This window comes from Harpegnathos saltator, unplaced genomic scaffold (assembly GCF_003227715.2).
Source record: "Harpegnathos saltator strain DR-91 unplaced genomic scaffold, Hsal_v8.6 scaffold49, whole genome shotgun sequence".
Lineage (NCBI taxonomy): Eukaryota > Metazoa > Arthropoda > Insecta > Hymenoptera > Formicidae > Harpegnathos > Harpegnathos saltator.
In genome coordinates, this window is record NW_020230304.1 from 319,864 (window position 1) to 347,779 (window position 27,916).

Sequence of the window (27,916 nt, forward strand, 5' to 3'; positions counted from 1 at the left end):
AGCGGAGACTTAAACAGAGACTGTGCCATCACGTAAGAGAATTCGTAGCTTTTACAAACGGATTTCTAGATCAGTAGAAAAATAGAGAACCGAGCGACACTTTTACAGAAGGAGAGAGCAAAATGAACCCCTTTTACACGAACGATATTTTTACAATTTTGTGAAATCGTACAAGTTGTACGCTTGCCGTCTCATGTGACCAGCGCTGTCTCCACATCACGCTAAATTTAGAGGCCGCGCTCGGGCGGTCAACACGAGAATTCTGAGTGGCCGGCGTATTTTCAAATTTGTACATTGAATTGTCCGAACGTGCTGCGAGAGGAACATTCCCGCGTGTATTTGATCGTTCGAGAGGGAGAGAGAGAGAGAGAGAGAGAGAGACTTAAATCAGATTGTTATCACTCTCAGAAACTTGTACTGTATATTTATGTCGCAAAGTTGTACGCAAAGTATGTCTGATCGCGGCTTGTCTGACCAAATGCCATGTCGCGCACGCGAATGTCTGTAAACCCTGGAAAACATTTCACGCGAACGATTGAGTACCGAGTACCGTAACAATGCACACTGTACGTTATTTGTATCACGGAAGCATTACAAGCCGTACAAGACGTAAGGCTCTGGAGGGATAATCTTGGGGTTAACATTATATTGTTACAGCGAAAACAAACAATAAATCACACGTTTTCAGAGACAAATACAAGCGCGTCCTTTAATAATAGTCCTCTCAATACATGCATCATTTTACGTCGACGGATCTCCACGTCAAGGCGGTTTAGCTAGCTTACGTAGGAAAAATATATACAAGTAAATAAACAAATATATACAAAAAGCAACGGAGATCCATGGTCTCCATGAAATTCACGAAACTCGCTTGTACTTTTTCTTCTTTTGCACGATCCCTCGTTATTGTTTGGCAATTTACATATGCTGGAGGAATTTTATCCGGTAGTGGAAAGTTTTCTTTTATACTTTATAGCTGCTTGAATCGTTTCTTTCGTCTCAAATATTTTTCCCAGAGACGTGAGATATTAAATTATTATATTTATACGATTATACAATATACAAGCTAATAATTAAAGTATATATGAGAGAAATACATGTATTTGCATGATCTGATAAAAATGAACAATTTACCTGAACGTAACAAGAGAAATGTGAAAAAGACTATAAAGAATCATGGTTAATTCGTGATATTTCTGAAAAATTATATATAAAATATTTTTATTGACACGGAATAAAACATCAGCGAATCTGTAAATTATAAATGAGGTATTTTGTCTTCGCTACTAATCTTGATCGTTACAACTCTTTACAAAGCCATACTTGATTCCTTTTTTTCCTCTTTTGCTTTTGAGACACCTGTGTGGAAAGAGGGAAAAAATTATATAAGCGTGAAAGGTGAATGCAATTACAGTACGTAAGTTGAGATTGTTGCTAATCTACTTACAATATCACAATCATTCGACGAGACTTCTTTGACTGACTTGACGAGTTTCCGCTTTTTACCAACTTTTTCGCTCTTACTATCCACAACTTGCATTTTATTAAATAATTCATCGTATTCCGCTTCGCTGGCCGCATCATCCGAGGATTGGTCACCGGCGCTACCGCCATTATCAGAACGGGATTTCGTTGTGACTTCTGGATTCTTTTCACTATCCGTTTCTATGGAGAAATCCGACCTCATTGCCAGGCATGTGAGCTTCGACGTTAAATAAATCTGCAATATAAAAGCAGTAATAACTGCAGATGCTTACATATTACCCTTGTACGTCGCAGACAGGAAATTACATTTTTCAGAAGTTGTTTCGTGTCGATATGATGTATCCGTAAATATCTATCCAGACTGACGCTTGCGATGTACGGATTGCTCATGCTACAAGCCACACCAGTTACTCCACCAGCAAATCCTTTGTATGTGTTTAATATTTTGCCTGGCTTCCTGAGATCGACGAGATTCAGTTTGCCTTTACCAGAACCTGCTATAATGTGTCTGCGAAACAAGTTTGATTAATCGACAAAGTAATGTGTATAGAAAAGTTATTTAAGATGTACAAGTTGCTTGATCTTACTTTTCCTTCGAGGTAACACACATACAGGTGAAAGATTCATCCTGATAAGTTATATTTACTACAGGACGCCTTTGCGCACGTGGATCATACAGACGTATCTTTGTAAAATTATTAAATATTTTTTATTATAAGTATGTACTTTAATAACTGCAAACATACAGTAGCATCCGTACAGTAGCAAAATTCTTTTTAATTAATAAATTATTGTAATTCTTACATGTCCATATCTGCCTACTGTGGCAATTTGTTGGGCTCCTGATAGAAAATTCATGTCAGATATCCAGACAGGTACTTTCAGTTCTAACCAATCGTGTCGAACATTCTTTTCATTGAATATCATTACTTGCTTCTCCAAATCGTACAACTTGAGTATGTGTTCTCGTCCTCCAGTGGCTATTACATTTCTCTGTACATGTGAATGACACATTCTATTCAAATTTTCTCCAGCATTTATCAGCAATTCCCCTTCTTTGTCAGTCTGTCGCCATAGACTCACTTCTCCAGAGTTTACTGCAGTCAGGATCGACCTACCAGAATTACAAACTATATTATTAAATAATATACAGTATACAGTATATAGTAATACATGTATTTTTGCTTTTGAGTAATTTTTAAATAAGTCTTAAATAAGTATTTGTGCTTTTACCCATTATATCGTGATATTCCATTAATACTGCCTTTGCCTGTGTTACAAAGAAATGAGTGTATGAATGCAGAATTCTCAGAATCATAGATCTTCACTCTGTAACAAATCAATTAATCAGATCATGTCCAAAATATTCTAAATAAAAGAATAAAAAGTGTGTTAAATAGTTCTACTTTCTGTATGTAATTTATCTCATAGAGAAATATGAAGATGTGAGAAGTTCCTTTCACTATTAAAATGTTTGATTTTGCATCACCTTCTGTCTTCCTTCTCGCCACATGCAATTAAAACATCTTTCTCGTCATCATCACCCCAAGAGATAGTAGTCACCTGATCATTCCCTGTGATGGAAGCTAAATCTTGTATATTTTTAATTATGTTTGCCTTCTTTTCAATTTTTATTCCTGTAACAAAAATATATCATAGTTTTTAATTTTCTACTTTAGCTTACATATAACCTATATAACAATAACCTATATAGCAACGATTAAAGAACGAATATCTGTAATTACCTTTGAAGACACCTAATTTCCCACCCACGAAAACATTAAAATTGTCCTTGTAACTCATTATGTGTTTTACGCAAAACAACACGTATATACGTAAAATTTATGTGAGTCACACACGTGCGTCAAGGGTTTTAAAACTGAAAAATATACGCATGCGTGTTACACGAGCAGCTGGCAAGTGTCGGTGCGTCATATAGCCGATGAGGATAACCTAGAAGTTAGTAATTGCTCAATCTTAGCATGGCATATAACAAAATATGCAGTCAGTATATCATTTTTCATTTGTGACAAATTGTAGCGGTATTGATATATATACCACTACGTTTAGATAAATTCTATTTTTCAGTTCTCTTCTATTCTATTCTATTTTGCACTTTATTTCGAGTAGCACAATCTGATGACTAGTCAGACGGTCATCATTTTCAAATAGTATGATGAAACAATTATTTTTGGCAGCAATATTGATGTTTTTTTCATTATAATCTATTCGGCCGTACCGAAGATACCATTAAACCTTGGTTATTTTATTAGAATTGAGATTATATACATATATATATACGTATATATATATATATACACACATATATATGTATATACATATGTATAGTTTTCCTTTTTTCTTGAAGTAGTTATCATATACATACATATTTACACATGCACATATACATATATACACGCGCACAACGCACTCACACACACTCATACCTCACCCACTTCTGTGCAACTATACACTATTCAAACTCCATCACTCAATAGTTTGCCGGTAATGGCTGAATCGGGTTTTTTTTATTATTTCGATGCGACGAGAAAGTAACTTTAGTAAAAACCCTGTAAGTCTTGATCATACATACAGGTCAATAAATCATGCAGACAATTAATTCAACAAGAGCAATCGAGAAATTAATTTAGGCTGAGGACGACTATAATGTACCGCTAATATCGAAAATAATGCTCGACTTTTCTGCTACATATTTCATTGTGTGCACTATTGTAATTAGTTTCAGTTGTTTACTACGGATAGCGAAGAACGCGACCAATAACCACTACGATACAACTTTGCAATAATTCAGAGTATTGCTGTGATGAGGAATCTTCAACGCATCGTGTGTTGTATCTTGAAAGTGCACTTGCCAAGTGGTTCAACCAGTAAATGACCAAATCTCTCTCCTCCGGAGGCTATCTTTCAATAACCTGAAAAAGTCGCGACTTGCGTGGATACATTCAATGGGAAAAATATAAGTACTCAGTGTAGTTCATTGATGCCGCACTGTTATGAAACATTGGAACTGGAGATGAATTTTGAGAAACTGCTGGGACAACCACTGTTGAGACGTTAGATCTCATTGTAATATCATAAAATGACGAAAAAGTTGTGATAAAGTCATCCGACATGTAGTATATGGCACTACTAATATTATTAGAATATTGCGATGCATATATCTATGAAGAGATGTTTGGTATCGATAGGTTGTATATGATGATGCGACTGAACTTCAAGACAATCTTGTTTGTACTGATTGTCGCGACATTGAGCTCTTTACTTACATCATGGAATAATTGTGGCGGCGGTTTGTTGTTTCATGCCACAGACTGGAGGACAAAGTATCAACATAAGGTGAGACTAACGAGATTTATTCTGTATTATTTATTATTGACACAAGTTACTGTTTACTGGACAAAGTATATTATTTATCATTGACACAACATAACGGCAGTAGCACATATTTCTGACTATATACGTATCTTGATACAGGATCGTTTGAGCACAGAATCAGGATATCAGGAGATAGATTGCCACATCAATGGCGATTATTCAATAGGATGTCGCAAGGAGGGTGACGAAGTATACATACCATTCTCATTTATCCACAAATATTTCGAGGTCAGTGCCTGTGATTGGCTTAAATCTAAAATTATATCATTATCAAGCACGTCTTGCAACAACTTGATATAATGTTACAGATTTACGGGAAGTTGGCCACTTATGATGGCCTGGAGAGATTTGAGTGGTTGCACAGTTATTCGAAAATCGTGAGCCCCAAGGGGAAGTATGATCCCCGGGGTGTATTTATGACCTTCGAGAATTACAACGTCGAGGTCAGAGACAGAGTTAAGTGTATCAGCGGCGCCGACGGTGTGCCGATCTCGACTCAATGGGAGAGTCAAGGATATTATTATCCCACGCAAATTGCTCAATTTGGATTATCGCACTATAGTAAAAACCTGACGGAGCCGGAACCGCATAGGAAGATAATCGAAGATTCCGACAAGGTCAAGCAGAACTGGAACGTTTCTCAGGGCTCGCTGCTGGACAGGATATACGACTCGCAGATTAATAGTCACGTCTTGAAATTCGCCACGCCGCAGACCAGTATGTCCGGCATCTCCTTGAACTTGGATCACGTTCTGGACTTTGTCTTGAAGTGGGACTTTAATGTGAAGAACAATGGTAGCATCGTGGTCACCCTGCAGTCAAGGGAGAAGAAGGAGATGTATTATCTTTACTACTACGCTACCAGCAACACAGTACTGTATAATCACGATAATCACGTGTATTACGGGATCGGGCAAATTAATCATCAGTGGAGGCGCCTCACTAGAGACCTCGTGGTCGACCTGCAAAAAGGCCTTTATCTAAACGATAAGAATAGAAAGAAGATACCCCGCTCCAAGCTGAAGGTAACACGTTCCGCGTCTCTCTATCACTTTACCCTAGCTTCTTCCACGGAAGAAAAAATACTTTAAATGATCCCCGAATAAGCCGGAGATTTCACGCGTCTGCAGATAATCCAGATTACTCTGTACGGTTCCGGTACGATTGACAATATGACATTGTCGACCAGCGAGCACATGGAGCAGTTCTACGACGCGGCGAGGTGGTTCGTCGCTAATCAGAATGTCACCTCGGGCGGTTGGCCGAATCCCGTGAGGAGGAAAGTGGCGCCTGGGATGGCTATTCTCGAGCCCGGATGGTACGAAACATTGTAGCACATGTATCTCTTACACGCATAACGACACAACAACAACGTCGACTGTGGGCCGAACTGCGAGAATATCGTTTCCGTTTGCAGGTACTCCAGCATGGGTCAAGGTCACGCGATATCGGTGCTGGCGCGCGCGTATTATCACTCCGGAGAGGCGAAATACCTGCAGGCGGCCATCAGAGGCTTGCGGCCCTTCAGACTGCCCTCCACCAAGGGAGGGGTGGCCGCGCCGTTCTTAGGCAAGTACATTTGGTACGAGGAGTACCCCACGACGCCCTCCTCTTTCATCCTCAACGGCTTCATTTATTCGCTCATCGGTCTCTACGACCTGAAGAGCATAGCGATGGGCAAGGACGCCGAGGAAGCGTCCAGGCTCTTCAATCAGGGTATGACGTCGTTGAAGAATATGTTAACGTTGTTCGACACCGGCTCAGGTACGACGTACGACTTGCGTCACTTCACGCTGAAGACGGCGCCTAATTTGGCCAGATGGGATTACCATTCCACTCACATCAATCAACTGCTTCTTCTCCACTCGATCGACAACGATCCTATTTTCATCACAACCGCGGAGAGGTGGATAGGTTACATGAACGGCAAGAGAGCCGCGCACAATTAATCGTGTAGTTAGACAACAATTCCCATCCCTCTCCCCCTCCCCCCTTTTTCGTGTTCTTTTTTATTCTGTCCTTTATTTATTAATTCGACCGTTTCTGTTGCCTCGTGTCTTACCGACAGCTTGTCATTGCCTGCGTAGAGGCGTAAGTAGCTTAATAACATTCTTTCAGCAGACTGAAGACTTCTTTTTTTATATAATTTTTATTTTATACATCGACGAGAAATAAAACCTTAGTCACGTGATTGAGTCTGAAAGGAACGAGAGAATGCGTGAATGTGCGAACGGTATGAGATACAATAAAAGAAAAAGAAAAAACAAAGGAACTAGAAGAGACTAATAAAGTAATGTACTCTGTTAATATATTGTTATAGCTAGAGAAAGGACAAAATAATAACACACACACACACACAACGCTTGTGTCCTTATAACATGTTTGTAAGAAAAAGAAAAAGATTTGTAAAGAAATATACCCGGTTATAAGCGAACATATCGAAGCGGACGACGCGGTAACTATTTCCGAAATTAACAAACTTTTCATATAACGGTGCTGCCAATACTTATAATGACGAGTATAGCGTGATTATATTCGATTCCACAGCGGTCAAGTGTGTCGCGTAACATGCAATATGTAAGAGAGAGAGAGAGAGAGAAAAGATCGCAACTATTTATTTTTTAATAATAACATTAGTGAGTGTTTTTCCTAAATTTGTCAACTAGTTTTATAACGAACGATCCGCACTTTATTCACCGGACATGATTTTTGAATTGTCCAATAAAAACCATTGTTTAGTTGTAACGCAGCCCGGGTCTCTTTCCCTCCTCTCGGCGATTAGTGCAGCGTCACACGCGGATGCGTCGAGCGTGTGGGACGAGGCGAGGACAGGCGGAAGTAGTTTAATGCGCAAATCTCGTCGTATGTCTATTATTAACATTACATGATCGAGAACACAAACGAGATCGGCGACTAGTCGCAGCCCACAAGAGCACGACATATTTTGCGTGAGAGATCGGTGATACTTCGGGAACGCGAGGATCAGAAGACCGATGTAGCGTTGCGAAGGAAAATCACTCAGTTTTTATTTAATTTAATTTCGGCGAAAAGTTTTTCCCTCCCACCGGAAGGTACTTCAAAATTAGTGAAAAGTTTTTCTCGAGACAAGAAACCATGTTTTTCGGTCGCTTCCGGTAGGAGGAAAAAATCGAGGGAGGTGTTACTCGTCTTACTCGTCTCGACGAGTACTAATGCGAGTGCGATTCTAAACTTCGCAAAAAATGCCTGGTTTAGATTTTGCTAAATTTATGACCCTCTACAAAATACAGCAAGATCTCTAAAGTGCTTATTGAGAACTCCCGCGATTTTGCCCTCCTACCTCTATCGTAATTATGAGACGATTTTTCCCGTATTAAACGGGAAGTGCTTTTGCTTATTTCGCGTGTCTCCACGAGAGATCTCTGCAGACACTCCTGTAGACCCTGACGATGCGTAAATTAAGATTCCTGGTTGCTCGCCGCGAACGTATCAGGCAGTGACGAGACAGAGGCGAGAAACGACACGCTGAACATTCTCGCGTGCCATTTCTAAAGAAAAAGATATTTGTGTGAAAGAATGTCTCAAATTGCTGGTGCGTACTTGTCAAATGCTCCTCCCTTGATAGCCAATCGACAAACATAAAATGACTGTAAAACGACGGCTAGTCACGCGCGCAGCACAATCGACCACCAGTGCGACCATCTTGATATTAGTCGTTTTAGGCTGTTGATTGACTTTGAGTGGAGAAGTATAGAAGTGTTCAGAGCACTCGACAAATATGCTGTAGCGACCTTGAGTATTCTTTCATACAAATACCTCCCTGTACTTGGGAATTTCAAGCATGCGCTTTTTCTCGTTGCTGACGTTACCCAGTCAGAATCACAATGTTGATTTGACGTTGAAATCGGTCGATGAACCGTTGAATCGACATTAATTCAACCCTCATCGACGTCGAATCAACGCTGTGGTTCTGAGGTGGGTACCAATCAAGCTTCCTACAACTCTTGACGGCATTTTAAGCAAGCTTTAAGCAAGTCGTTCTCGCTACATTGTCGTTGCGCAGGTGTGACATATGGCAGCAGAAGCGCGCGACAGTACACCGTGCTGATGACGTCGCCGTTGATGAGAAGTCACAGAACAGGCACAGGGGGAGCCTCCGATGATGAATTGACGCAATTAGACGCCTTCGCCGGGAGGAGCGTTTGGAGAGAGCGCAGCTTGCTTTTCGATGACTAGTAGCGGTAACGGTAGGCACGGCCGTAATTGTACACGGACGTGCTCTCGATGGAGTTGCAGGAGTATAGGGCGTCGCCCCTCGTGCCGTCCGGGCACGTGCAGACCGCGATGTGGCGGCGGGGCGTGCACGTGGCGTTCGGGCTGCACTCGCGGCCGGTGCACGGGTTCCTGCAGGTGAAGTCGATGCACGCGCGGTTGTCGGGGCACTCGCTGTCGGTGAAGCACTCACCGCGCTGGCAGCTCGTCAGGGCGTTGCCGATGTAGCCGGTGGGACACGTGCACACCGGCCGCTCCTTGCCGGTGTTGTCGTGGCCCGGCGTGCAGATCGCGTTCGAGCCGCAGGGATTGGGCTCGCAGAGGTCACCTGAAAGCGGGAAACAGTGGTCAGATAGCGAAAGAACTGTCTGTGGGAGGACGCTGTGCACGGCGCTCGTAGAAGACGAGCAGTTTCGTCGAGCAGTTTGTCGGCAGATGTACGTTAGATCTGCACGGAGAGAGTGTTACACAACATTTCTTCCAATTATTACTGAGTAGAGTTCTCTTCACCAACCGAGTAGGTAGGATCTGTCGTTCAGTAACGACACTCAAATGGAATATATCAAAGTCCTCTTTTCTACGGTCAATCTCCTGTGTATGACGTCAACATGTCTGCCGGCAAACTGCGCTAGCACTTTCGCTCCCCGAAGCAGCCTCCTCTCGCCTCGCTTCCTCCGCTCCGAAGGAGGCTGCTGTAGGTGATGTCTGAGGGGCAACAATGAATGATCTGAGACGCTTACGCGGCTCGAACAGTCTGCAGCTGACGAAGGGATTGCCGGTCATGTGCCTCGGGCAACTGCAAACGGGCGTGATGCCGCGTAGGTTGCAGTCGGCGTTCACTCCGCAAACACCATCACAGGGATTCATGCATTTCTGATAGAGGCAAGCGGGTTTGCCCGCCGAGCAGTCGGAGTGGGCGGTGCACTCGGGCCGGCATGAGATGTACGGGTTTCCCAGCCAGGTCTGAAACAGAACAGGATTCTTCATCCGAGCCGGGCTCTCATGCCGTCATCGCGGCCGTCATTACGTCACAGACCTCCTCCGTAACTCGCCTAACTCCGGCGCCGGGGGAGGACCACCTACGCTCACCTTCGGACAGGTACATTTGGCTTGGTGATTGACGACCTCGCACTCGGCGCTCTCGCCGCACTTGCAGGGGTTCTCGCACTTGTACGACGACGAGCAGGCGAGGTGATGAGGGCACTCGCTGTCGCTCTCGCACTCGTGACGACAGCCGGCCAAGGGCGAGCCTCTGTAGCCCGGCAGACAAGTGCAGACCGGCACCTCGTTCACCACCTCGCACTGGGTGTTCTCCCCGCATGGGCTCGGCTTGCAGGCGGCTTCTGTATCGTGATCGAAAGTGCCTCATGAGAACTCTAACACTTAGCCTCGAATCATACCGCCTGAGACGAGTCGTGTTTACGTGAAGAAATCTCAGCAGATCAGATACGTGCCTGACACTCTCTGAATCTTTTTTTTTTTTTAAGCGAGATCTTACGTGGGACGATTCGCTCGTAAAAGTGCTTTGGTTAAACTCGGACTGGATTCTTCGTTCATAAAAGAATAAATTTTGTAGTCGATTGGAATTTAGTTTAGTAGTAAAGATTGGATTAGTATGTGAGCTTGTTGACGGTAGGGCGCAATTGAAAATTTATTTTTGGAAAACAACGGATTCTCCACTGAGAAAATAAGGCTGTCGGTCTCCCAGCCGCGCGGTGAAGCTGCACAGCAAGGTTGGTCTTGAATCTCGAATGGAAATACCCACTCGACGATTCAGAGTGGTAGGATTCGCTCTGTACGAACGACGAGCCGAGCCTCGACTGCGAGTCGAGGCTCGGCTCGGCGGCTGTCGCTCTACTTTTCGAGTGGTAATTCGCTCGAAAAAATTCCGAGAGTGCTTCAGGTATCTCTACAAAGTAACGAGACGCTCGAGTGGACTGCCCGCTCGTTTCGAGCGGTTCAGAGGCAAATTTTACATACGAGGGTCCGCGACGTGGCAGCCCGTGAACGGATCGCCGACGTGTCCCGGTAGACACACGCAGGTGCCTATGTGGTTCCTGGTGTTGCAGTTCGCGTTCACGCCGCACAGACCCACGCAGGGATCGATGCACCTGTTGTTTGTGCACACCTTACTGTATGGGCAGTCGTCGTTGACTGAAACAGAGCGCGTCGTTCAGACAGACGTCGTGCGGCAGACGCGGACTTTTAGAGGACATCTTAGAAACGTCTAGAAAATGTCCGTCGGACGTTTTTCCAGATTTTTCCTAAAAATTTCCAATTTTATTTAAATTTATTTAGATCTTAGAAGAAATATTTAACATTAAAACTTTATCTAAGTTTATTTAGATAACATTTTTTATTTAGCATTTTCATTTATTAAATAAAAAATATCTAAAGATTCTAGATTTTATCTAAATTTATTTAGATTTAAAAAGAAATATTTAGAAAAAACTTCATCTGAGTTTATTCAGATAAAATTTTTTATTTATTATTTTCATTTATTAAATGAAAAATTTCTTCTAAAGATTCGAGATTTTATCTAAATTATTAGTAAAGTATTTAGATTTTAGAAAAAAATGTTTAGAAAAAATTTTATCCAAGTTTACTTAGATAAAATTTTTTGTTTTCATTTGTTAAATAAAAAGTGTCTAAAGATTCTGGATTTTATTGAAAAGAAGCAAAACGTCTCTCGGACGTCGACACGAAGGCACCCGGAAGAAGCAAGGGTTACTCTTAGGCACTTTTAAAACTTCTAAGAAAAACAAAACGTCTCCAAGAGGTGTTTTCGCCCGAAGGTAGCGAGAAACGCCTCTTGGACGTCCTCAAGACGTCAATTTGAGAGGAACGAGACGTTCCTCTTAGACTTAGTCTTTTGGAAGCGCATAGGAAGCGACTCACTTAAACATTCGACGCGCACACAGCGCGAAAGTGGGTCTCCCATATGTAGGTTCAGGCATGAGCACACCGGTCGTCCTTCGCTCAAGGTACATCTCGCGTTGGTTCCGCATGTATAACTGTCGCAGCTGCCTGTACATGAGGATGCTGGTGGTGATTCGACGGCCACGGTTAATTCCACAGAGCAACGAGCACTTACCAGAGGTGACTACTCGCGAGTGGATGTACTGGCTGCCGTTGACCAACACGGCGAGCAGAGGCAGGAGCAAGACTGCAGCTTGCGGGCGGAGGAGCATCTTGAAGTCGTCTCTCAGTCTACCTGTCGACAGTCCACGACGATGACGTAGAGCGAGAAGCATGAGACTCGAAGAACTTCGAAGAGTTCGTTAGTGCGCACCAAGGTGCGCCGATAAGTGCGATGAGCGAAAGAACCTGCTTGTTTCACTCTAACTCGCTGCACCAGTTTGGTAATTCTTTAACTCGTTATTGGAGTTTATTGGAACCTGTCGTTAACGACAGTTTCGTTATTGTTGCGCAGCTTTTCTACGGTATACAAAAGCTGCGCAACGAAAGTGTCGTTAACTAACAATAACGAGTTGTATAGAATCGCACTACAGTTCGGAAGTTCCTCTAGAGAACGAAGAGACCTGAGATCTTCGAGAGTCGTCGAGAGCCGAGACTCGAAGAGACTTGAAATTTCCAAGAGCGCTGATAATTGCCCCAAGTGGCGGCTCTTACCTTGGCGAACGCGGGCGAGCTCGTCCCCAGTGGTGATGCGGAAAGGACTAAGCGAGCCAGCCGCGGCCACGCAGATGATGAAGACGAGGAGACGAGGTCCGACCCCACCATCCGAGACCTTCGGCCCCCCTTCGAATTTCGCCCACGCGGCGTGATTCCGATTATTTTTCAAGGTGCTCGATAGACACCACGCCCACGCGGATTTGCTAAACGCGTTCGATTCCGCCTCAATTCGCAGCCGCTCTCTTGGCCATCGTCGGACGCGGAATCATCCCGCGCGATCTTTCTAACGCAAGTCAGCTAAATGCCACGGGTGAAAGCGCTTACCGTCGCGATCGGGTCCTCTTTCGACAGGAGCCGCCTAAAGATGTCTCAAAAGACGCCTGAAAGGATGTCTGAAAAAGTGAGACGTCTTCAAGGCTCCTGGCTACTGGATCTCATCACAGCCATCTTGCTTTATGACGTCAGAAGCGAGGAAGTGCATGCTCAACATTCCTGCAAAGTGCGTCGAAACAGAGAAATATACTCAAAAAATGGTACAACCATCCGTTCCGACAATCAACAAATTGTCGTCAAATTAACGGCATGTACAACTTTCCTCTCTTTCATGGCCTCATATTAATCTTACGACAATTTATTCATTGTTGAGGCGAAGGAAAAGTGTCTGGAGTATTTTACGAGTGTGCTCAATTGATCACAAGCGTCACTGTTTGGTCACACTCCATTATTTTAACGAACCTTGAGCGCATCTTTTCGCTCCCGACATCATCAATCAAGATGGCCGCGTGGCGAGCCTCAAGACGTTTTCCGGAGGTCTCTTTTGGAAACTTGTGCTACCCGAGGTAGTACCGTACAGGTCTTGAGAAAACGGCCAAAATACGCTCTTTAGGACGCATCCTTTAAGAAGCATCTAGGGATCACATGCCTCTTGAAGAGGAAGGAAAGGAAGAGGAAGAAGATGCCCAAAGGACGCTCGGGAAAATCTGATAAGACTCAGACTCCTCTTGCAACTCGGCGCAACTCGGCCCGCGTGTTGCACACAGGACGATGCGAGCCGGTCGGTCAAAACAAGTATGACTAATCGCGCCGCTGCAGTTTCCCATGCGGAGTGTCGCGGCGAGCGTATCCTTTCGCGCCAAACATGGATCTCCAGGGATAATCGCTCTCGATCAAACTGCAACGTCGGAGTAGATCCGGCACGGACGGCGGACCTCGCTGTTCCGTTACGGGGACGTCGTCGTGCCGCGTGGCGGCGTCTCTCCTTGCCAGAGTCGGAGAGGAAATCTCGGCAAAAATGCGACTGTAGCAAAAAGAAACGTCGCTGACGTGCGCGGGCGACGCGCGAAGAAAAAAAAAACAAAGAAGTTCATTATGCTAACGAGCCGATCACCGATTGTACAGCCGGCATTATTTATCACCGTTTCTTCGCCGTCGGGACGAAACGCGATGTTGCAATCCACGGGACGAAGCGAGAGCCACTCGCATATTCATAGGATCTTCGCCGAAAAACGCTCAAGTTCCCGGCCGCGAGGAATGCGCGCCGGAGACTTGTCCGCGAATGATCCGAATAATGCGAATTGTCGGACGAGAAAAAGTCGATTTACGACTCGGCCGGAACTCGACCGAGTCCCACGGCCGTCGTTCCAGTAAGAGGAACGCGACTCTGTCGAGATTCTCGCCCGATCGGGTGTGCGCAGAGCGACGTTGTACATCGATTTATGTCATGTATTTATGAAACTTTATAAAAGTGCGTATACATAAACTTAAATAAACAGAAAACATGTATTTAAAATGCGGAGCATATATACACATACGTTTATATTTTATATGTATATATGTGTACGCGCATATATTTGTGTATATATATATATATTAATATATATTTATATATACCACTACTACCACCATACACACATCGACGTATTTCCTCTGTACATGATGCAACTCGATAAACTGGAAATCATTCGTGTCCGGTGCAAAGTTTCGCTGTACGGCTCAACAAGATGTATACGCTATGTCACGCAAGTAATACTGCGGTAATACCTTTTTTTTTTCTTTTTTTCTACGTGCATGTACTTGGTACATCTGATGTTCTAAAATTTTACAATTACAATCATATCCACGGTGTTGTCTCCCGTTAGAAACACGACACTAGTCAGTCAGCGGCAATTTGCGCGTTATCGTGTGCAAGTATGTTTTCAAGCGAATAATTACGTATTTATAGCGAGACTCGATAGTGGTTCTCTCGTTTAGGCGCGTCTCGCTATGCCTACTGGAGAGCTTCACTTGGACTTGTCTTTCAGGAACTCCTCATAGGCAGTTGCAATCTCATCGTCGTAATTGTAGTCTTCGTCATCGTCGAGAGAACTGTAACATTACATCAGTATACATCATGATATTAACGTGTGCTTTCGGACAATTATGAGCGTTGTTGCTGTGAATTATTTTCTTTCCAAAATTTTATCTAATTGTTCTAATTATCTTTCTTAATTTAATTATTTTCTACCAAAAATATCAGTTCAATCGTCGGGTGTGAGTGCAAAAGAGTGCAAAAGTTTCTCAACGGGCTTCCCAAGGATATCTCTCGGCTGCTCGGCAGTTTGTGACTTGTGACAGCACTTGCAAACGTGCAGATGTGTAACATATATGCAAAAATAACAGAAAACAACACGTCGCCAGAATGAAGATAAGTCGTTTTCAACAGAATTCAACTCGCTTCACTTTTCTGTCGAGAACTCCATCGAGACTTTTGCACTCGCCCGATATACTGGCACGCGATAATTTCATAAAATTGAATTGCTTTCCGCCCAACACGCAACTACGTCCGACTTTCTAAATTTCACCCAAAGTGCGGATATTTGAAATATATTTCACGTACTCCTGATCGCCGCCTATGTGTTCGTACAGGAACTTGCTCTCCTCTTCCGTGAGTGTGATTTGTCCGTCGGGGCCGAACACCAACGCCTCGCTCGACTGGGGCACCACCGAGTTCGTCCTCAACGAATTCAACGCGTAACTGGACGCGCCTGGCTCGTTCGACACTTGTTGCGTATGATACGGCAATGTATCGTTGATTCTGGCCGAGTCAGAATGAGCCGCGTCTCTGCCCCAATTGTTATTCCGCAATTCGTGCACGCTGTGCACCATGTTTCCTACTTGCGTGTCCAATTGGCCCCTGGTCACCAGATCCGTGAACGCCCGCATCATATTTTCGAGCTCTGTGCTCTTGCTCTTGTCCTTCTCCAATCTCTGGCCTGACAACTGCGCGACACACCGGAACGTGAAAAGTAACAGCGGTAGGAACGAAGGAAGGGTCATTTAAAAGTGGTTACCGCTATGCTGTGGCTTACTTTGAGCGCTTGGCATATATATTTGACTATGTTCGACGAGGGTCTCTTCAGTATCTTGGTGATAAATTCTATCAAGAGACCTCCTAGGATGAAGGCGAAAGTTTCGTCCATCTGGGCGACCAACTCGGCTAAAAATAATATCAGTCCGTGACATTTCTTTTGGTCGTAGCTATCGTCGGACGCGCGCTGCCACTCGAACTCTTGTATACGAGCCTCTACTAGACACCTGACATCCAAACAAAAATCTCATTGACGCACAGGTTTGTTGATTCCGAACACTTTCGGCGTGTATTCAGACTTACGAGTAATGCAACATATCCCTAAACAACAATTGCTCGTCGGGCTCCGAGGTGTCGTCGAAATATGAGCAAAACCGGGCCCCGTTATACCGAAAATTACTCTCGGCAATGGACTGAAAATACGCAATGCAATGAGACACCACGCGATCGACGGAATTTTGAGTAAGATAATATCGCACAGTGGCGTGTTTCCATAGCTAAAGCTTGAATGGCTGTGCGTCTGTATAGCCAAATGGAAAAGCATACCCAGTCGATGATGTTCGTTATGAATGTTCTCAGGTGACGCATGTTGCCCTCTCTCCTCACATTGTTTACAAACGGTGGAACTAGATTGCTAAACTCGCCGGGACTCGTGGTTATAGTATACATGATCCTTTCGAGCATCATGAGATTGTGATCGTCTGTGTTCGCATCCGCTTCCCGTTCCTGCTCGGAGCATTCTCGGTGCATTATAAGAACATTTTGTGCAGAATGATTTTATAAACTCAAATTAGATAATATCGTTACCTTTGCGTCAGAGTAATCTTGATAATTCTCATAGTTCGTATTGGTGCTGTTGGAATTACTCGTCTGCAATTCTGGTATGTCCAAGCATTGCTGCAGAGATACATCGGGAGTGTTATCTTCTATCAGTGCTGACTCAGGGTTTATACTCGGTGGTGCTGCGCGAGCTGCGTCAATCCTATTTTGTACCGACTTTGGGTACTATTGACAGATTCAATAACAAGTCAATCGATGTGTACAAGTTTATAACTTGGCGGGTTCACTCGTAGCTCAACAAGTCAGCTCGGTTACTCGCAATGACAATATTGATCATTCACACACCAAAGCTACTATTATGTTTACCTTTGGAATAAATACGGCAGCATTTGCGGACAATTTCGACTGTTTTCTTCCTGAAGTTTGTTCAGATCCATATTGTTCGGAGCTCCTCGAAGGAATAGAATCTATGTACAGCGAATAATTATAATCTTAAATCAATAATATTAACAATATTAACAAACAGGTTACATTTGCTGTGTAAATAATATCAAAGCCAACCTAAAGATTGGTTACTAGATGCAATATGTGGTCTCCTAAGACCTGTATTATCTGTTTGTAACCAAGACATACTTCCACGTCCTACACCTGACATCTTTGTCTCTCTGAAGGTATCCTTTTTGTCACCCTCTGAAGGATCCATCCTCTCTTATGAATAATGTCAAATGCTGCAAATATCAAAACCAATCAGATTAAACAAAGAAATAAATGAAGACCAAGAACTAACTAAATATTTTCAATAGAAAAGATCGTGTCAGAATTCATAGAGACATGTGAATTTAATATCCATTGAACCGGATCAGCACACTGACCTTTCTACAATTAGATTAACCTGTTTAAACTCGTTAAATCAGGATGTTCCCAGATTTTATTTCGACTATTACTAATCCTTGATAATTATTCTTTGCTCCATCGTAAATAAGTTACTGCTTACCGTAAAAGAAGATATATCGGTCCAGGCAAGTGTTAGCTCGCGTATGATTGTAGTAATTTCTCCTCTACTCCCTTACACGGTCAAGTTAGCTTCGGTGAAAATAAGTTTTGCAAATTCACCTTGTACTGAAAACACGTAAATTTAAATTCGATTTTCGATCAGAAAGTAACAATCGTGCAGTCGAACATCCGTGCTCTGTTCCACTCAAAAACAAAAACCTAACTTAACCTAATCGCCGACGGAACACCGACACTTGCTACATTTGCAACTTCCCATTATACGTTCAGTTATGCTCATACGAACCCACCCATGCAACCATTTGACATGAAAGATTTTCTTAACTCAAGGTACAGACGAAATATAGATATTATCGGCTAAATATTACAACACAAAATACTCACACGAACGTACAAATCAGCGGCGGTCGTCGGAAGAGGAGATTAACCGTTAATCACATAAGCACATAGACCGCGTATCTACATTTCTATTTTCTGAAATTCAAGAAGAGCTAACCGCGACATCCAATAGGAGGACAGCTTTCTCATAAGGAATACAATTCTCCATAAGACATATGTTCTTCTATTGGATATCGCGCATCCTATGTCGGATACAGTGTCAATCCAGCCTTAGGCTTGATTCACTAGATTCAGTTCGGGACGCGAATCATGTGTTCCTCGGTATAGTATGTGCAGTTTGGCTAAGAAGGAACATACTCATCGTATCTAGATATTCGTACATCGTGAATTGTGAGATGCTCGAGGTATTGTTGATGCATGCGACAATTTTGTTCAAAGTTGCACAAAAGTACTGATGTGGATGGCCAACGTGTTCAAACAATATGGATTCAATTAACTGTCGAAGGGGCCCTAGCAAAAGGTTAAATTTGGTACTTTGGTTTTCCTTTTTCTTTCTGAGATATTATTTATTGTCAGTCGAGGCTTATCTTTGATAGCTATTCACTTTTACTACATCTGTTTTAGTAATTTCGTCGACGAGGACTCTACCTTTGCGATGATCAAACGCATAAAGCTGGAACCAGAAGCAATGTTGTCACAAGAGGATGATATCATGGCGCAGCTGCAACAAGACAGCTCCGACTTGGAGGTTGAACCTAGTTTCTCATTAGAAGGGGCCACAAATGACGACGAGGAATGCATTGTGGCGATATTAATGCAACACATGGAAATCAGGGAACCTTTGTCTACATTACGAAGTCTGTTGGAATCAAAGTTGCAAATTGATTTGTCAGATTATTCGTTCTGGTTACAAGATGCACAGATGGTAAGGAATAAAAATATTATGCCACAGTTTCTCTTTACTCTGACAAGTTTGATGGCATTTTGTATGTTTGTTACGATAGCTGGAGAGTGACAAAACTTTGGCTGCTCAATGTATCGAGGGACAAGGAGTGGTTCAAGTTAGTGTACAAATAAAGATTACAAAAGATAACGAAAGACGTATCAACATAGTGGATGTCCTGAAGCCGGCGGAAAATTATATCGAACTTGAGGAAGCCAGTCGTATGTTCAGATTTAGATTATTTCTGTAGATATAAGCAATTTTTTAAAGTTTGTGAGTAACATGTGTAAGTTCTTGTGTCATAAAACAGCACCGTTGCCTACCAAAAAGAAGAAGCGGCATATTATGAGATGGATGGTAGATCCATATTATAAAAAAGAACAGGTATAGTTCGTGAGAAATGTCTGTGTATCGTTAAGATATTTTGTAAGAAAGACAAACGTTTTATTTTCTTGTGTGCGATACTCGTATAAGATTCATTTAAAGACATACGTGTATATTTTTCACAAGGATCGTTTAAAAATACCAGCTGATCCAAGAGATTGGTCGGAAGCACACGTCAAACACTGGCTGCAATGGGCTGTTAGGCAATTTAACTTGGTACATCTACATCTGACTGACTGGAACATAACCGGAGAGCAACTGTGTGATCTCACCCTGAAAGATTTCCAAGCAAAAGTGCCTCATGACCCAGGAGATGTGTTCTGGACGCATTTAGAACTTCTCAAGAAGTGCAAGTTTGTCGGTACGTTATTGAGAAGTCTTCTGCAGATTGCAGATTGGTAAACAGACGAGGGACGTCCGTTGCAACGAGTCAAAATTGATTTGCCGTAATAGCTATTGTTTTCCGCAGCTGTAATGCAAAAAGATATGCCAAACGATGAGAGCGATATGGAGAAACCGATGAAGGTGCGGAGTCCGAAGGCGGCGAAATCACGATCGGCGGTGGACCAACAGGCGCATGTAGTTGGTATGCCGCTGGATAATGCCGACTCCACCACGTTCGCTTTAGCCACGTCCAATCGATCAGTTAACAATGGCCAGATCCAATTGTGGCAGTTTTTGTTAGAATTACTAACGGACAAAGAGCACAGGGACGCGATTCAGTGGGTCGGGACCGAGGGGGAATTTAAACTTAATCAGCCGGAAGCGGTCGCGCAATTGTGGGGAGCACGCAAAAACAAACCGTCGATGAATTATGAGAAACTGAGTAGAGCGCTCCGGTATTATTACGACGGCGACATGATCTCCAAAGTTCACGGTAAACGGTTCGTTTACAAATTCGTTTGTGATTTGAAGCAGTTGCTAGGCTACTCGGCCGCGGAGCTCAGCAGACTCGTCGAGGAAGAAAGAAGGTATACTTGATAAGGTCGTACTCTTCCGTATATTTATATATACAAATATAAAAAATTGTTATTAATAAAATAGCTCTCTCAATATTTTACTTAACATAGGAACTTGAGCGATTAAGTGACTGTAGCATACATTTCTCAAAAATATTTTATTTCATATAATAGCCGAGAGAAGGAAATAGCAAATTGGATGGAAAATTGTAAATATGACGCAACGCGGAAACTCATACAGCGAAGTAGTTACTTCTGGAGTAACTTTGCACCGATCGAGTGTCGCGTCGCATTCCTCCGTTATCAGCGAGCTTGAATAAACAATTGAACGGACTATTCCAAAAGAGTGACGTATCACACACGCTTAACGCTTGAATGCATGAATTAAACATGACGATATGTATATCGCGATACATCGTGTAGATATACCTTAACATGAATTAGTAAAATTTACCTTGTTGAATACGGTAACACACGCAAATCCAATTGTGCGAGCGTCTCGAGGGAAAACGCAGAAGTGACTACTTCACATCGATTACGGATCATGAGAGACTAGATACGAGCATGCGTGCGTGTAAAGTATAAAAAGACAGCCGATACTTTGTTTCTAAGACGGACAGGTGTTTCCTCACTTTCCTCGTATGTATACATACGGTATAGTATACGTGTAAATATAAGTACATGCGTTTGTACATAAAAGTGTTTCCAATAGGTTTGTCTACGATCGCGGTCTTTCGGGCGACGCGTTGTTGAACTATTTCTCCGGATCGCCGTTGTTACGCGAGGTCGTCAATTTCGCGCAGCGTTGCATTGTACAATGATATAGATGTATAATCGAGAGAGAAAACCGTTAAATTTATACGGGGATACTCGGTCGCAACAATCTCGTATATTTTTGTAGAAGCGTATGTTGAAAACATGCAGAATTCTCGAGATATATACCAGGGGGGGGGGGAGGAGTATCTAAATATTTTGTAAGATAAGCTTTGATATGACGATAACGTTGTAACATAAAGCATTTAAATAAATGACACATATCGTGTGTTGTGTTGCAAAATATTGGCGCGCACCGTCGTCGGTAAACTTACGCTCGAAAAAGCATCGGTTGAAACAACGGCGCGCCGATCGATGTTACATCATAGATGTGTGTGTGTGTGTGTGTGTCGTGTAAAACGTGTGTAAGAGGAGGAAACAATCGACAATTTCTTTCTATGCGTGCGCGTTGTGTCCGCGTACCGGGGACGCAACTTTTGTTCCGTGTAGAATCTTTTCCAAACGACGCAGCGCCAGACTTACAAATTCCTTCGCGTAATCCCTGCGATGTCACTTACACGCTAATTGCGAGCACTCGTGTATCGTTTATTTGTGATTAATCAACACTGAAGCGCAGTGGAAGAAAGAACGCCACGACGCTTTCACCTCGGTAGGCCTCAGAACGCATTCCGTACTCGATAGGAAAATTTATCCTGTAGAAATTAAGAAAAAAAAAAAGAAAATTTATTCTTCTATCGAGTACAAACGAGTGGCGAGGCTCGGTGAAAGAAGAAGAAGGGTTGCAACCCTTCTGACCTGACGCCGGCGATGTGAAATCAGACGCTTCAGCTTGGAAATCATACAACCGAGAAGTGTCTTTCCTTCTACAAGTTGTGATTTTGACGACACTCGCTTTGTCGCAACACCCCTCCCTCTCTCTCTCTCTCTCTCTCTCTTTCACACACACACACACACACATACGCACACAAATGTGAAACTTAGCTCGCCAAAGAGTACCGTGCAACGCAAGCTTTCAAGTTCGTTCTCCATGTTACTACGAAAATACACGCGGAGAAAGTTGCCGTGAACACGTAGTAGCCGTTTGTATCTCTGTTGTTAGGACTGACTTTTGATCGGCAAAAGGCAGCACTCATCGCCAATACCAGAGAATCTAGCCTGTGAGATATCGGTCGCGACGTCACAAGTTAGGGTCTCAGGGAACCGGCGACGCGGCAGGCTTTACAATCAGCCCGCCCGCCATTGCCCTTTTTTCTTTCTTTTTTTTTTTCTACCACGCTCACCGCTCTCATTCTCTCTCCGTCTCGTCCTTTTGCCACCACTCGGCGCTTCTCTCTCTCTCTCTCTTCCTCTCGCTCTCAAACGGATTTCTGGCAAATTTATCGATCTTTTCTTTCTCTTTCGCGCAACTCTTTTTACATCGCGCTCTCTTTTTCTGCCTGATTTCTCGCGGATTGCTGTTCCAAGGTCGAGCAGATTTCAGCAACGAGGTGGAAGAGACAGCGAAAGTAAGTACAGATTCCAAAGTACAAATTACGCATGGAAAATTTCGTTATCTTGACGAGTTAGGTTTTTGTCACATTTTTATCGTGCACCCTGATTCGCGCGAGACTCGATGGAGAGACTCCCAGCGAGGTCGCGCGATCAGAGGATGAGAAACGAAAGAAAAAGAACCACCGAAGGGATCGGACGTATTCTTCGTCTTCGCAATCGCAAGAACGAACACTCCGAACGGAGAAAAGCACGGGAGTCCGGCGCAGAGAATGCTCTCTCCCTTCCTCTCACTCACTCACTCTCTTTCTCTCTCTCTCCCTCTCTCTCTGTACAAATTGTAATGGAGAAACAAACACGATCACACTCGCAGGAGAACGACAGCTGGTCTCTCTCGAGCGAGGAGGACGCATTCGCATTCGCACTTCGACGAGACCACGGGGTGCCTGTTCGCATTCGCACTGACACGAAAAGAAATGCTTGGCACCACCCGGATTTCGGGAACTTCGCTATCACAAGACGCAGGAGGGCCCGACGTCGCGACGATATCAAGGGCCGCTCCCGACTCCGTCGTGTGAGATGATATTCTCGCAAAGTCAGGACCCTTCCGCGTCTCTCAATAGCGAGCGTTCGCGAAAATACGCGTCGCATCAAAGAGATCTTCTCGCATAAGGTCGACGCATGTTCATCAAGTACACACTCGACAGCTCCTTATATCTCTCTCTCCCCCCCTCCCCCTCCGGCATTCCTTCCCTCCGCGGCGACAGGGAGAGCCCGAGGAACGATCCGTCCATCCGTTCGCAGCAACACGTCGTCGCGGCGCCGACGACCGGGAAAGTTAGCAAGTTGTACAGTGGACTTCGTATCTCGCGAATTTCCATTCCCTACTATACAACCTACTACCTCACCCAGGCATCGTCGCGAGCCTCTTGCCTCCACCGCTGCTCTCCATCGGCGTCTCTTCTTCTCTTTCTCATTTCCTCCCGCTCTCTCGCTCTCGCGAATTCTCCGCCGCCCGCGTTAAACCCGGATTTCTAGAGGAACCCGACGAAAGCTGCCTTACGCACTCGCTCGACGATTCATCCGCGTCTCTGGGGGAAGGGAGGGGAGATTGGGGTGACGCGTCGGGGCATCGGCACGCCGCCGTGTTACACCTATTAATTAGCAACTATGCGGACGTTCTGACGTCGCATAGTTAACGGCGCGCTCATTGATCCGTGACTAATATCGTTTTCTCCGCGATATAAATGACGAAGACCGGGCGGTTTCGCGCGCCCACGGGTTTACATATTCGTGGCTGCTCCCTCTCGCGCGCGATCGGGTCCGGACGGGTCGGCGAAAATTCGAGCGGCTGCGAGAAGATTGCTCGGCAAGAAGTCTGTCGCTGGTACAAGCGGAAGTGCCGCCGCGAGCGATTCGGGAGAACGAAGGGATGATGATGATGATGATGATGATGATGATGATTATGATGATGATGATGATGATGATGGTGATGGTGATGATGATGATGGTGATGATGGTGGTGATGATGGTGGTAATGATGGTGATGGTGATGGTGATGATGGTAATGGTGATGGTGATGATGATGATGATGGTGGTGGTGGTGGTGGTGGTGATGATGATGATGATGATGATGATGATGATGATGATGATGATGATGGTGGCGACGGTGATGGTGATGGTGGTGGTGGTGATGGTTGGGAGGGGTGGGGGGCCAGGGGGGAGGGTCCGTCGAAAAGTCTTAACGCCGGCCTGACTACATGTACCGGTAGATAGGAGCTTGCGGTATGCATATAAAAAAGCCCACAAGTTCGGATCTACGGGTTAGTGTCATCAAGTATAGCCGAGAACTATCCGCCGGGCGTCTATTCCACGCTGGAGGACGTTGCAAGGATCCTCGCGTGACTGGGGGGCGACCCACGTAGAGAGAGCCTCGTCGAGATCCGGACACAGACAGCTCGCGCCCGTTCGAGTCGGCAACACCTGCGAAGTCGAAGAGAAATCTTAGAGCGTCTCTCACTCGCACACGTGCGTGGCGATTCATTAATTGCTACTTCGACGCGTCTCTCTCTCTCTCTCTCTCTCTCTCTCTCTCTCTCTCCTCTCTCTCTCTCTCTCTCTCTCTCTCTCTCTCTCTCTCTCTCTCTCTCTCTCTCTCGCCGGCCATTATTTACCGAGGAGAGACTCGCGCGACGTGCGCGCGCGGTTAGCATGCGCGGCTATTATCGATACTGCGCTGCAGCGCCGCTTCCTGCCGATTATCACAGAGCGTATCCTCTTCGTTTTAGCAAGCCGGGGCGATAACGAATAATAATTTCCCGCAACAATGACAACGGCAGCGCCGGCTTGCTCTCCTTTTTTCTTCTTTCTCCCGGTCGAATATCCTCCCGACACGCACGCGTGTTTTTTTTTTCTTTTCTCTCTTGCTTTCTCTCTCTCTCTCTCTCTCTCTCTCTCTCTCTCTCTCGCGCTCATAACGCGTTCCGCGACGGACGGATCGGTGAAGCGGCGCGTACAACGAAGGAGCGATCGAGAAGAGAGATCGCGTTGAGAATTTCTTTCTCAGCACGGCAACGCGGTCCCGGCTGGGCGACGCCGCTGCTGGGCCGTTGCGGAGATCAGAAGGGCGTAGAAGAAAAAGTCGTGGGTCCTACGAGAAACAAGAAGCAGCGGAAGAAGGAGAGTGGAGGAGCGAGAGCGAGGAGGGAGAAAGAGATAGCACGAGAAGCGGGGAGAAGAGGAGTAAGAAGAATATAAGAGCGCGCGTGGAGAGTAGGTAGGCTCGGACGTTGTAAAAATCCCCTGCATCCTCGTTCGTAGACAGTTTAATGGCCTCTGCTGTTCTCCGCTCCGGGCTTAGGGGATGTAAGGCGTCGTTTCCAAGAGGCCGATTATGCGAGAGACTCGTCAACTCGTCGAGAGACGCGCGGATTTTTCCGTCGTTGGCTGGACGCGCGTAGCGCGTGCGGATTTTCCTCCATTTTCTTCCGTTTCTCTTCGCGTTCTCTTCGCGCCGCGAAACGACCGGCGACGATCGTTTTTCGCTGATTCGCACGGCGGAATTCAAAGCGCGATCTCATCTCTCAGAATCAGTCGCGCCGAGTAAGACGACATTCACGCGAGCGAAAGGATTTCGCACCTTAAGAGGGCGCGCGAGTCTGCGGACGCGGCGATTCCGGTCCAGGAGGTGCGTCCTCTTAAAAATAGAACTCCACCTCGAGGACGTCTCCTCGTGGCGGGAATTGCAGACACGCGAGTGTCTGTAGACGCGTACTCCCGGTGCGCGCACGTGCGTGAAATAATCCCGTCGGATACGTCGGCGGACGGTAGCGGGCAGTTGTGGACGACGCTTAAAGCGCGGCGCAGTGGCCGCCCGTGGTAAAACTAGTCGCTCGCGCTCGCGGGAATATGAAAAAGAAATTATTATTTCGCAGAGGCCGCGGCTGCGGAACACGCGCGCGGGAGGTGAGTGAATTTCCGCGTGTGTTCCGAAAGCTCGCGAAATTCTCATCGTCTCTCGTCGCTTCGACGGCGCAACGAACGATCGGCACCGTTCTATCACGCGAGGATCTCTCTCACTCTTCGCGGACGAAGGAAAACGAGAGAGAGAGAGAGAGAGAGAGAGAGAGAGAGAGAGAGAGAGACGAGCACAGCGCAGACAAAGGCAGAGGAAAGAACGAACGAGCGGATAATAGAATCGGATCGAGTTCTGCCCCTCCCCCCTCCCATGCTAAATTCAGAATCGCAGGGACTGGCGGCAACAACTTCCGCTTCGCTTCGCCTGGAAATTCGCAACTCTCCGTTGCATTTTCGTCGCAGCCCGCACACGATCCACGCGATGAACACATACACATACATACATACATACATACACACACACACATACACACACAGACGTATATACGAATACGCTCACTGGGGCGCAGTCAGCGAGGCTGCCGATAAAGATGACGGGGAAAAGCGGAGGAAGAGAAAAAGCGCAGGGTGGGTGATGAACGCGGAGGGGTGCAGCGGCAGGCTCCTTCGAGGGGCGGCAGGGCCGAAAGAAAACGTGCGGGGGCGCGAAAGGCCGACGCGTAATCACAGGGGCGTTGTGGATCCAGGGGGTATACGAGAGAGAGAGGGAGTGGGGAAATCGGGAAGGGCGAGGGGATCGACAACAGGGAACCGGGGTCACCGCCATATTATATTTAGCGAGACAACGACCGTGTGAATGAACTGTGCGTCTCAGGGGCGGGCCCAGCGGCGGAATTATGTGCTCCCCCTCCCCCCTCCTCTCGCCCTCTGTCTCTCTGATACACTCCGCTCTCTCTCTCTCTCTCTCTTTCCTTCCCCCGAGCGCCTTCTTTTTGCCCGCTGCGGCGGTTGCAACAATGTATTTCGGACGGGCGATGTGTATCTGTGTGTGTGTGTGTGTGTTGCGCGAGGATCGCGTCACGCTGCCGTGCTCGCGGATTAGCGAGAGCTCGAGGGTCGCTGCAACGAGTTCGCCGATATCGACTGGCAGTAGTTGCGTTCGACAGGCACGCGCTCGGCGGCGGCGGCGGCGAACTGCAAGACAAGCGCTGTATGTTGCGATCTAGGCTAGGCTGCGTTCGGAAATGTTACATCTGCTACGTTAGTGTGAGAGACATAAAAATGAGATAGAGAGATAGAAATAGAGAGAGAGAGAGAGAGAGAGAGAAAGAGTATCCAAGTGACGTTTCCAAACGCAGCTTTAATATCGCGTGTTTTTCGCGCAGCCCAGCGCACCACGTCGAACGCACGCAGGCTGCGTACCTGCGGCGCCCGGTTAATCCTGACTGCTTCCGACAAGGATGAAAGGAGCCGGCGCGCGCTCCTCGGCGACGCACTGCTCTTCCCTCTCGATCGCGCGCCCGGAGGAGGTTTGCTTCAGAGTTGGAGTGCTGAAGTGCGACTGCAGCGGCGAATGAGTGACTTTTTGAGGCCTCTCTCCTCCTCTCTCTCTCCCTCTCTCTCTCTCTCTCTCTCTCTCTCTGAATTTGTTGGAGTGAAATTCCAGCCGAGAGCCGAATTCGAGCGCGAATTCTCCGCTCGGAATCGCCGGCCGAATATTCCCGCTGCTCGAAATTCAACCGCGAGACCGACGCGGTCCGGCGCGTC

General features: G+C 45.5%; 5 protein-coding genes across 7 annotated transcripts; 2 read left to right on the plus strand and 3 right to left on the minus strand.

Moving 5' to 3' along the window:
• Nucleotides 1-715: 715 nt before the first annotated feature.
• l(2)k09848 (WD repeat domain 74 lethal (2) k09848) lies at nucleotides 716-3,404 on the minus strand. The gene is made up of 8 exons (XM_011136681.3): nucleotides 3,231-3,404; nucleotides 2,975-3,122; nucleotides 2,719-2,814; nucleotides 2,290-2,599; nucleotides 2,073-2,170; nucleotides 1,792-1,993; nucleotides 1,448-1,720; nucleotides 716-1,359 (listed from the first exon to the last, which is right to left on the minus strand). The coding sequence occupies exons 1-8, from the start codon at nucleotides 3,286-3,288 to the stop codon at nucleotides 1,300-1,302; spliced, it is 1,245 nt and encodes a 414-aa protein (XP_011134983.1). The 5' UTR covers nucleotides 3,289-3,404; the 3' UTR covers nucleotides 716-1,299.
• Nucleotides 3,405-4,307: 903 nt separating this feature from the next.
• Nucleotides 4,308-6,982, plus strand: Hsepi (D-glucuronyl C5-epimerase). The gene is made up of 5 exons (XM_011136680.3): nucleotides 4,308-4,842; nucleotides 4,981-5,109; nucleotides 5,190-5,906; nucleotides 6,012-6,199; nucleotides 6,299-6,982. Exons 1-5 carry the CDS (start codon nucleotides 4,627-4,629, stop codon nucleotides 6,828-6,830), a joined length of 1,782 nt encoding a protein of 593 aa, XP_011134982.2. The 5' UTR covers nucleotides 4,308-4,626; the 3' UTR covers nucleotides 6,831-6,982.
• Nucleotides 6,983-7,748: 766 nt separating this feature from the next.
• On the minus strand, nucleotides 7,749-13,314 carry LOC105180546 (neurogenic locus notch homolog protein 1). The gene is made up of 7 exons (XM_025302391.1): nucleotides 12,766-13,314; nucleotides 12,227-12,346; nucleotides 12,031-12,159; nucleotides 11,113-11,286; nucleotides 10,222-10,475; nucleotides 9,873-10,095; nucleotides 7,749-9,460 (listed from the first exon to the last, which is right to left on the minus strand). Exons 2-7 carry the CDS (start codon nucleotides 12,321-12,323, stop codon nucleotides 9,093-9,095), a joined length of 1,245 nt encoding a protein of 414 aa, XP_025158176.1. The 5' UTR covers nucleotides 12,324-12,346; nucleotides 12,766-13,314; the 3' UTR covers nucleotides 7,749-9,092.
• Nucleotides 13,315-14,807: 1,493 nt separating this feature from the next.
• Nucleotides 14,808-18,403, minus strand: LOC105180545 (polyadenylate-binding protein-interacting protein 1). 2 transcript variants are annotated; one of them, XM_011136677.3, is made up of 10 exons: nucleotides 18,290-18,403; nucleotides 17,889-18,013; nucleotides 17,528-17,622; nucleotides 17,261-17,361; nucleotides 16,922-17,119; nucleotides 16,661-16,840; nucleotides 16,418-16,527; nucleotides 16,116-16,341; nucleotides 15,644-16,026; nucleotides 14,808-15,132 (listed from the first exon to the last, which is right to left on the minus strand). In XM_011136677.3, exons 3-10 carry the CDS (start codon nucleotides 17,595-17,597, stop codon nucleotides 15,048-15,050), a joined length of 1,353 nt encoding a protein of 450 aa, XP_011134979.1. In that variant the 5' UTR covers nucleotides 17,598-17,622; nucleotides 17,889-18,013; nucleotides 18,290-18,403; the 3' UTR covers nucleotides 14,808-15,047. The 2 variants fall into 2 exon arrangements, with proteins under 2 accessions (XP_011134979.1, XP_011134978.1); XM_011136676.3 differs by having other exon boundaries at nucleotides 17,456-17,622.
• Nucleotides 18,404-18,559: 156 nt separating this feature from the next.
• On the plus strand, nucleotides 18,560-21,587 carry Ets97D (DNA-binding protein Ets97D). Of its 2 annotated transcripts, none has more exons than XM_011136674.3 (6): nucleotides 18,560-18,764; nucleotides 18,869-19,169; nucleotides 19,249-19,408; nucleotides 19,498-19,571; nucleotides 19,698-19,932; nucleotides 20,041-21,587. In XM_011136674.3, exons 1-6 carry the CDS (start codon nucleotides 18,727-18,729, stop codon nucleotides 20,550-20,552), a joined length of 1,320 nt encoding a protein of 439 aa, XP_011134976.1. In that variant the 5' UTR covers nucleotides 18,560-18,726; the 3' UTR covers nucleotides 20,553-21,587. The 2 variants fall into 2 exon arrangements, with proteins under 2 accessions (XP_011134976.1, XP_011134977.1); XM_011136675.3 differs by having other exon boundaries at nucleotides 18,562-18,774.
• Nucleotides 21,588-27,916: the final 6,329 nt, after the last annotated feature.

Coding starts and splice junctions, on each gene's coding strand:
- Hsepi (XM_011136680.3), top strand. CDS start 4,627: ATGGCACTACTAATATTATTAGAATATTGCGATGCATATATCTATGAA. Junction 5,110..5,189: donor TTATCCACAAATATTTCGAG/GTCAGTGCCTGT, acceptor ATAATGTTACAG/ATTTACGGGAAGTTGGCCAC. Junction 5,907..6,011: donor TACCCCGCTCCAAGCTGAAG/GTAACACGTTCC, acceptor ACGCGTCTGCAG/ATAATCCAGATTACTCTGTA.
- LOC105180546 (XM_025302391.1), bottom strand. CDS start 12,323: ATGCTCCTCCGCCCGCAAGCTGCAGTCTTGCTCCTGCCTCTGCTCGCC. Junction 11,287..12,030: donor TGTGCGCGTCGAATGTTTAA/GTGAGTCGCTTC, acceptor GCTCTGTTTCAG/TCAACGACGACTGCCCATAC. Junction 10,476..11,112: donor CTGCCACGTCGCGGACCCTC/GTATGTAAAATT, acceptor ATCACGATACAG/AAGCCGCCTGCAAGCCGAGC.
- LOC105180545 (XM_011136676.3), bottom strand. CDS start 17,597: ATGGATCCTTCAGAGGGTGACAAAAAGGATACCTTCAGAGAGACAAAG. Junction 17,362..17,455: donor ATCTAGTAACCAATCTTTAG/GTTGGCTTTGAT, acceptor CGCTGTACATAG/ATTCTATTCCTTCGAGGAGC. Junction 16,841..16,921: donor AAGATTACTCTGACGCAAAG/GTAACGATATTA, acceptor TGCTCCGAGCAG/GAACGGGAAGCGGATGCGAA.
- Ets97D (XM_011136674.3), top strand. CDS start 18,727: ATGGATTCAATTAACTGTCGAAGGGGCCCTAGCAAAAG. Junction 18,765..18,868: donor CGAAGGGGCCCTAGCAAAAG/GTTAAATTTGGT, acceptor CATCTGTTTTAG/TAATTTCGTCGACGAGGACT. Junction 19,409..19,497: donor CGAACTTGAGGAAGCCAGTC/GTATGTTCAGAT, acceptor GTCATAAAACAG/CACCGTTGCCTACCAAAAAG.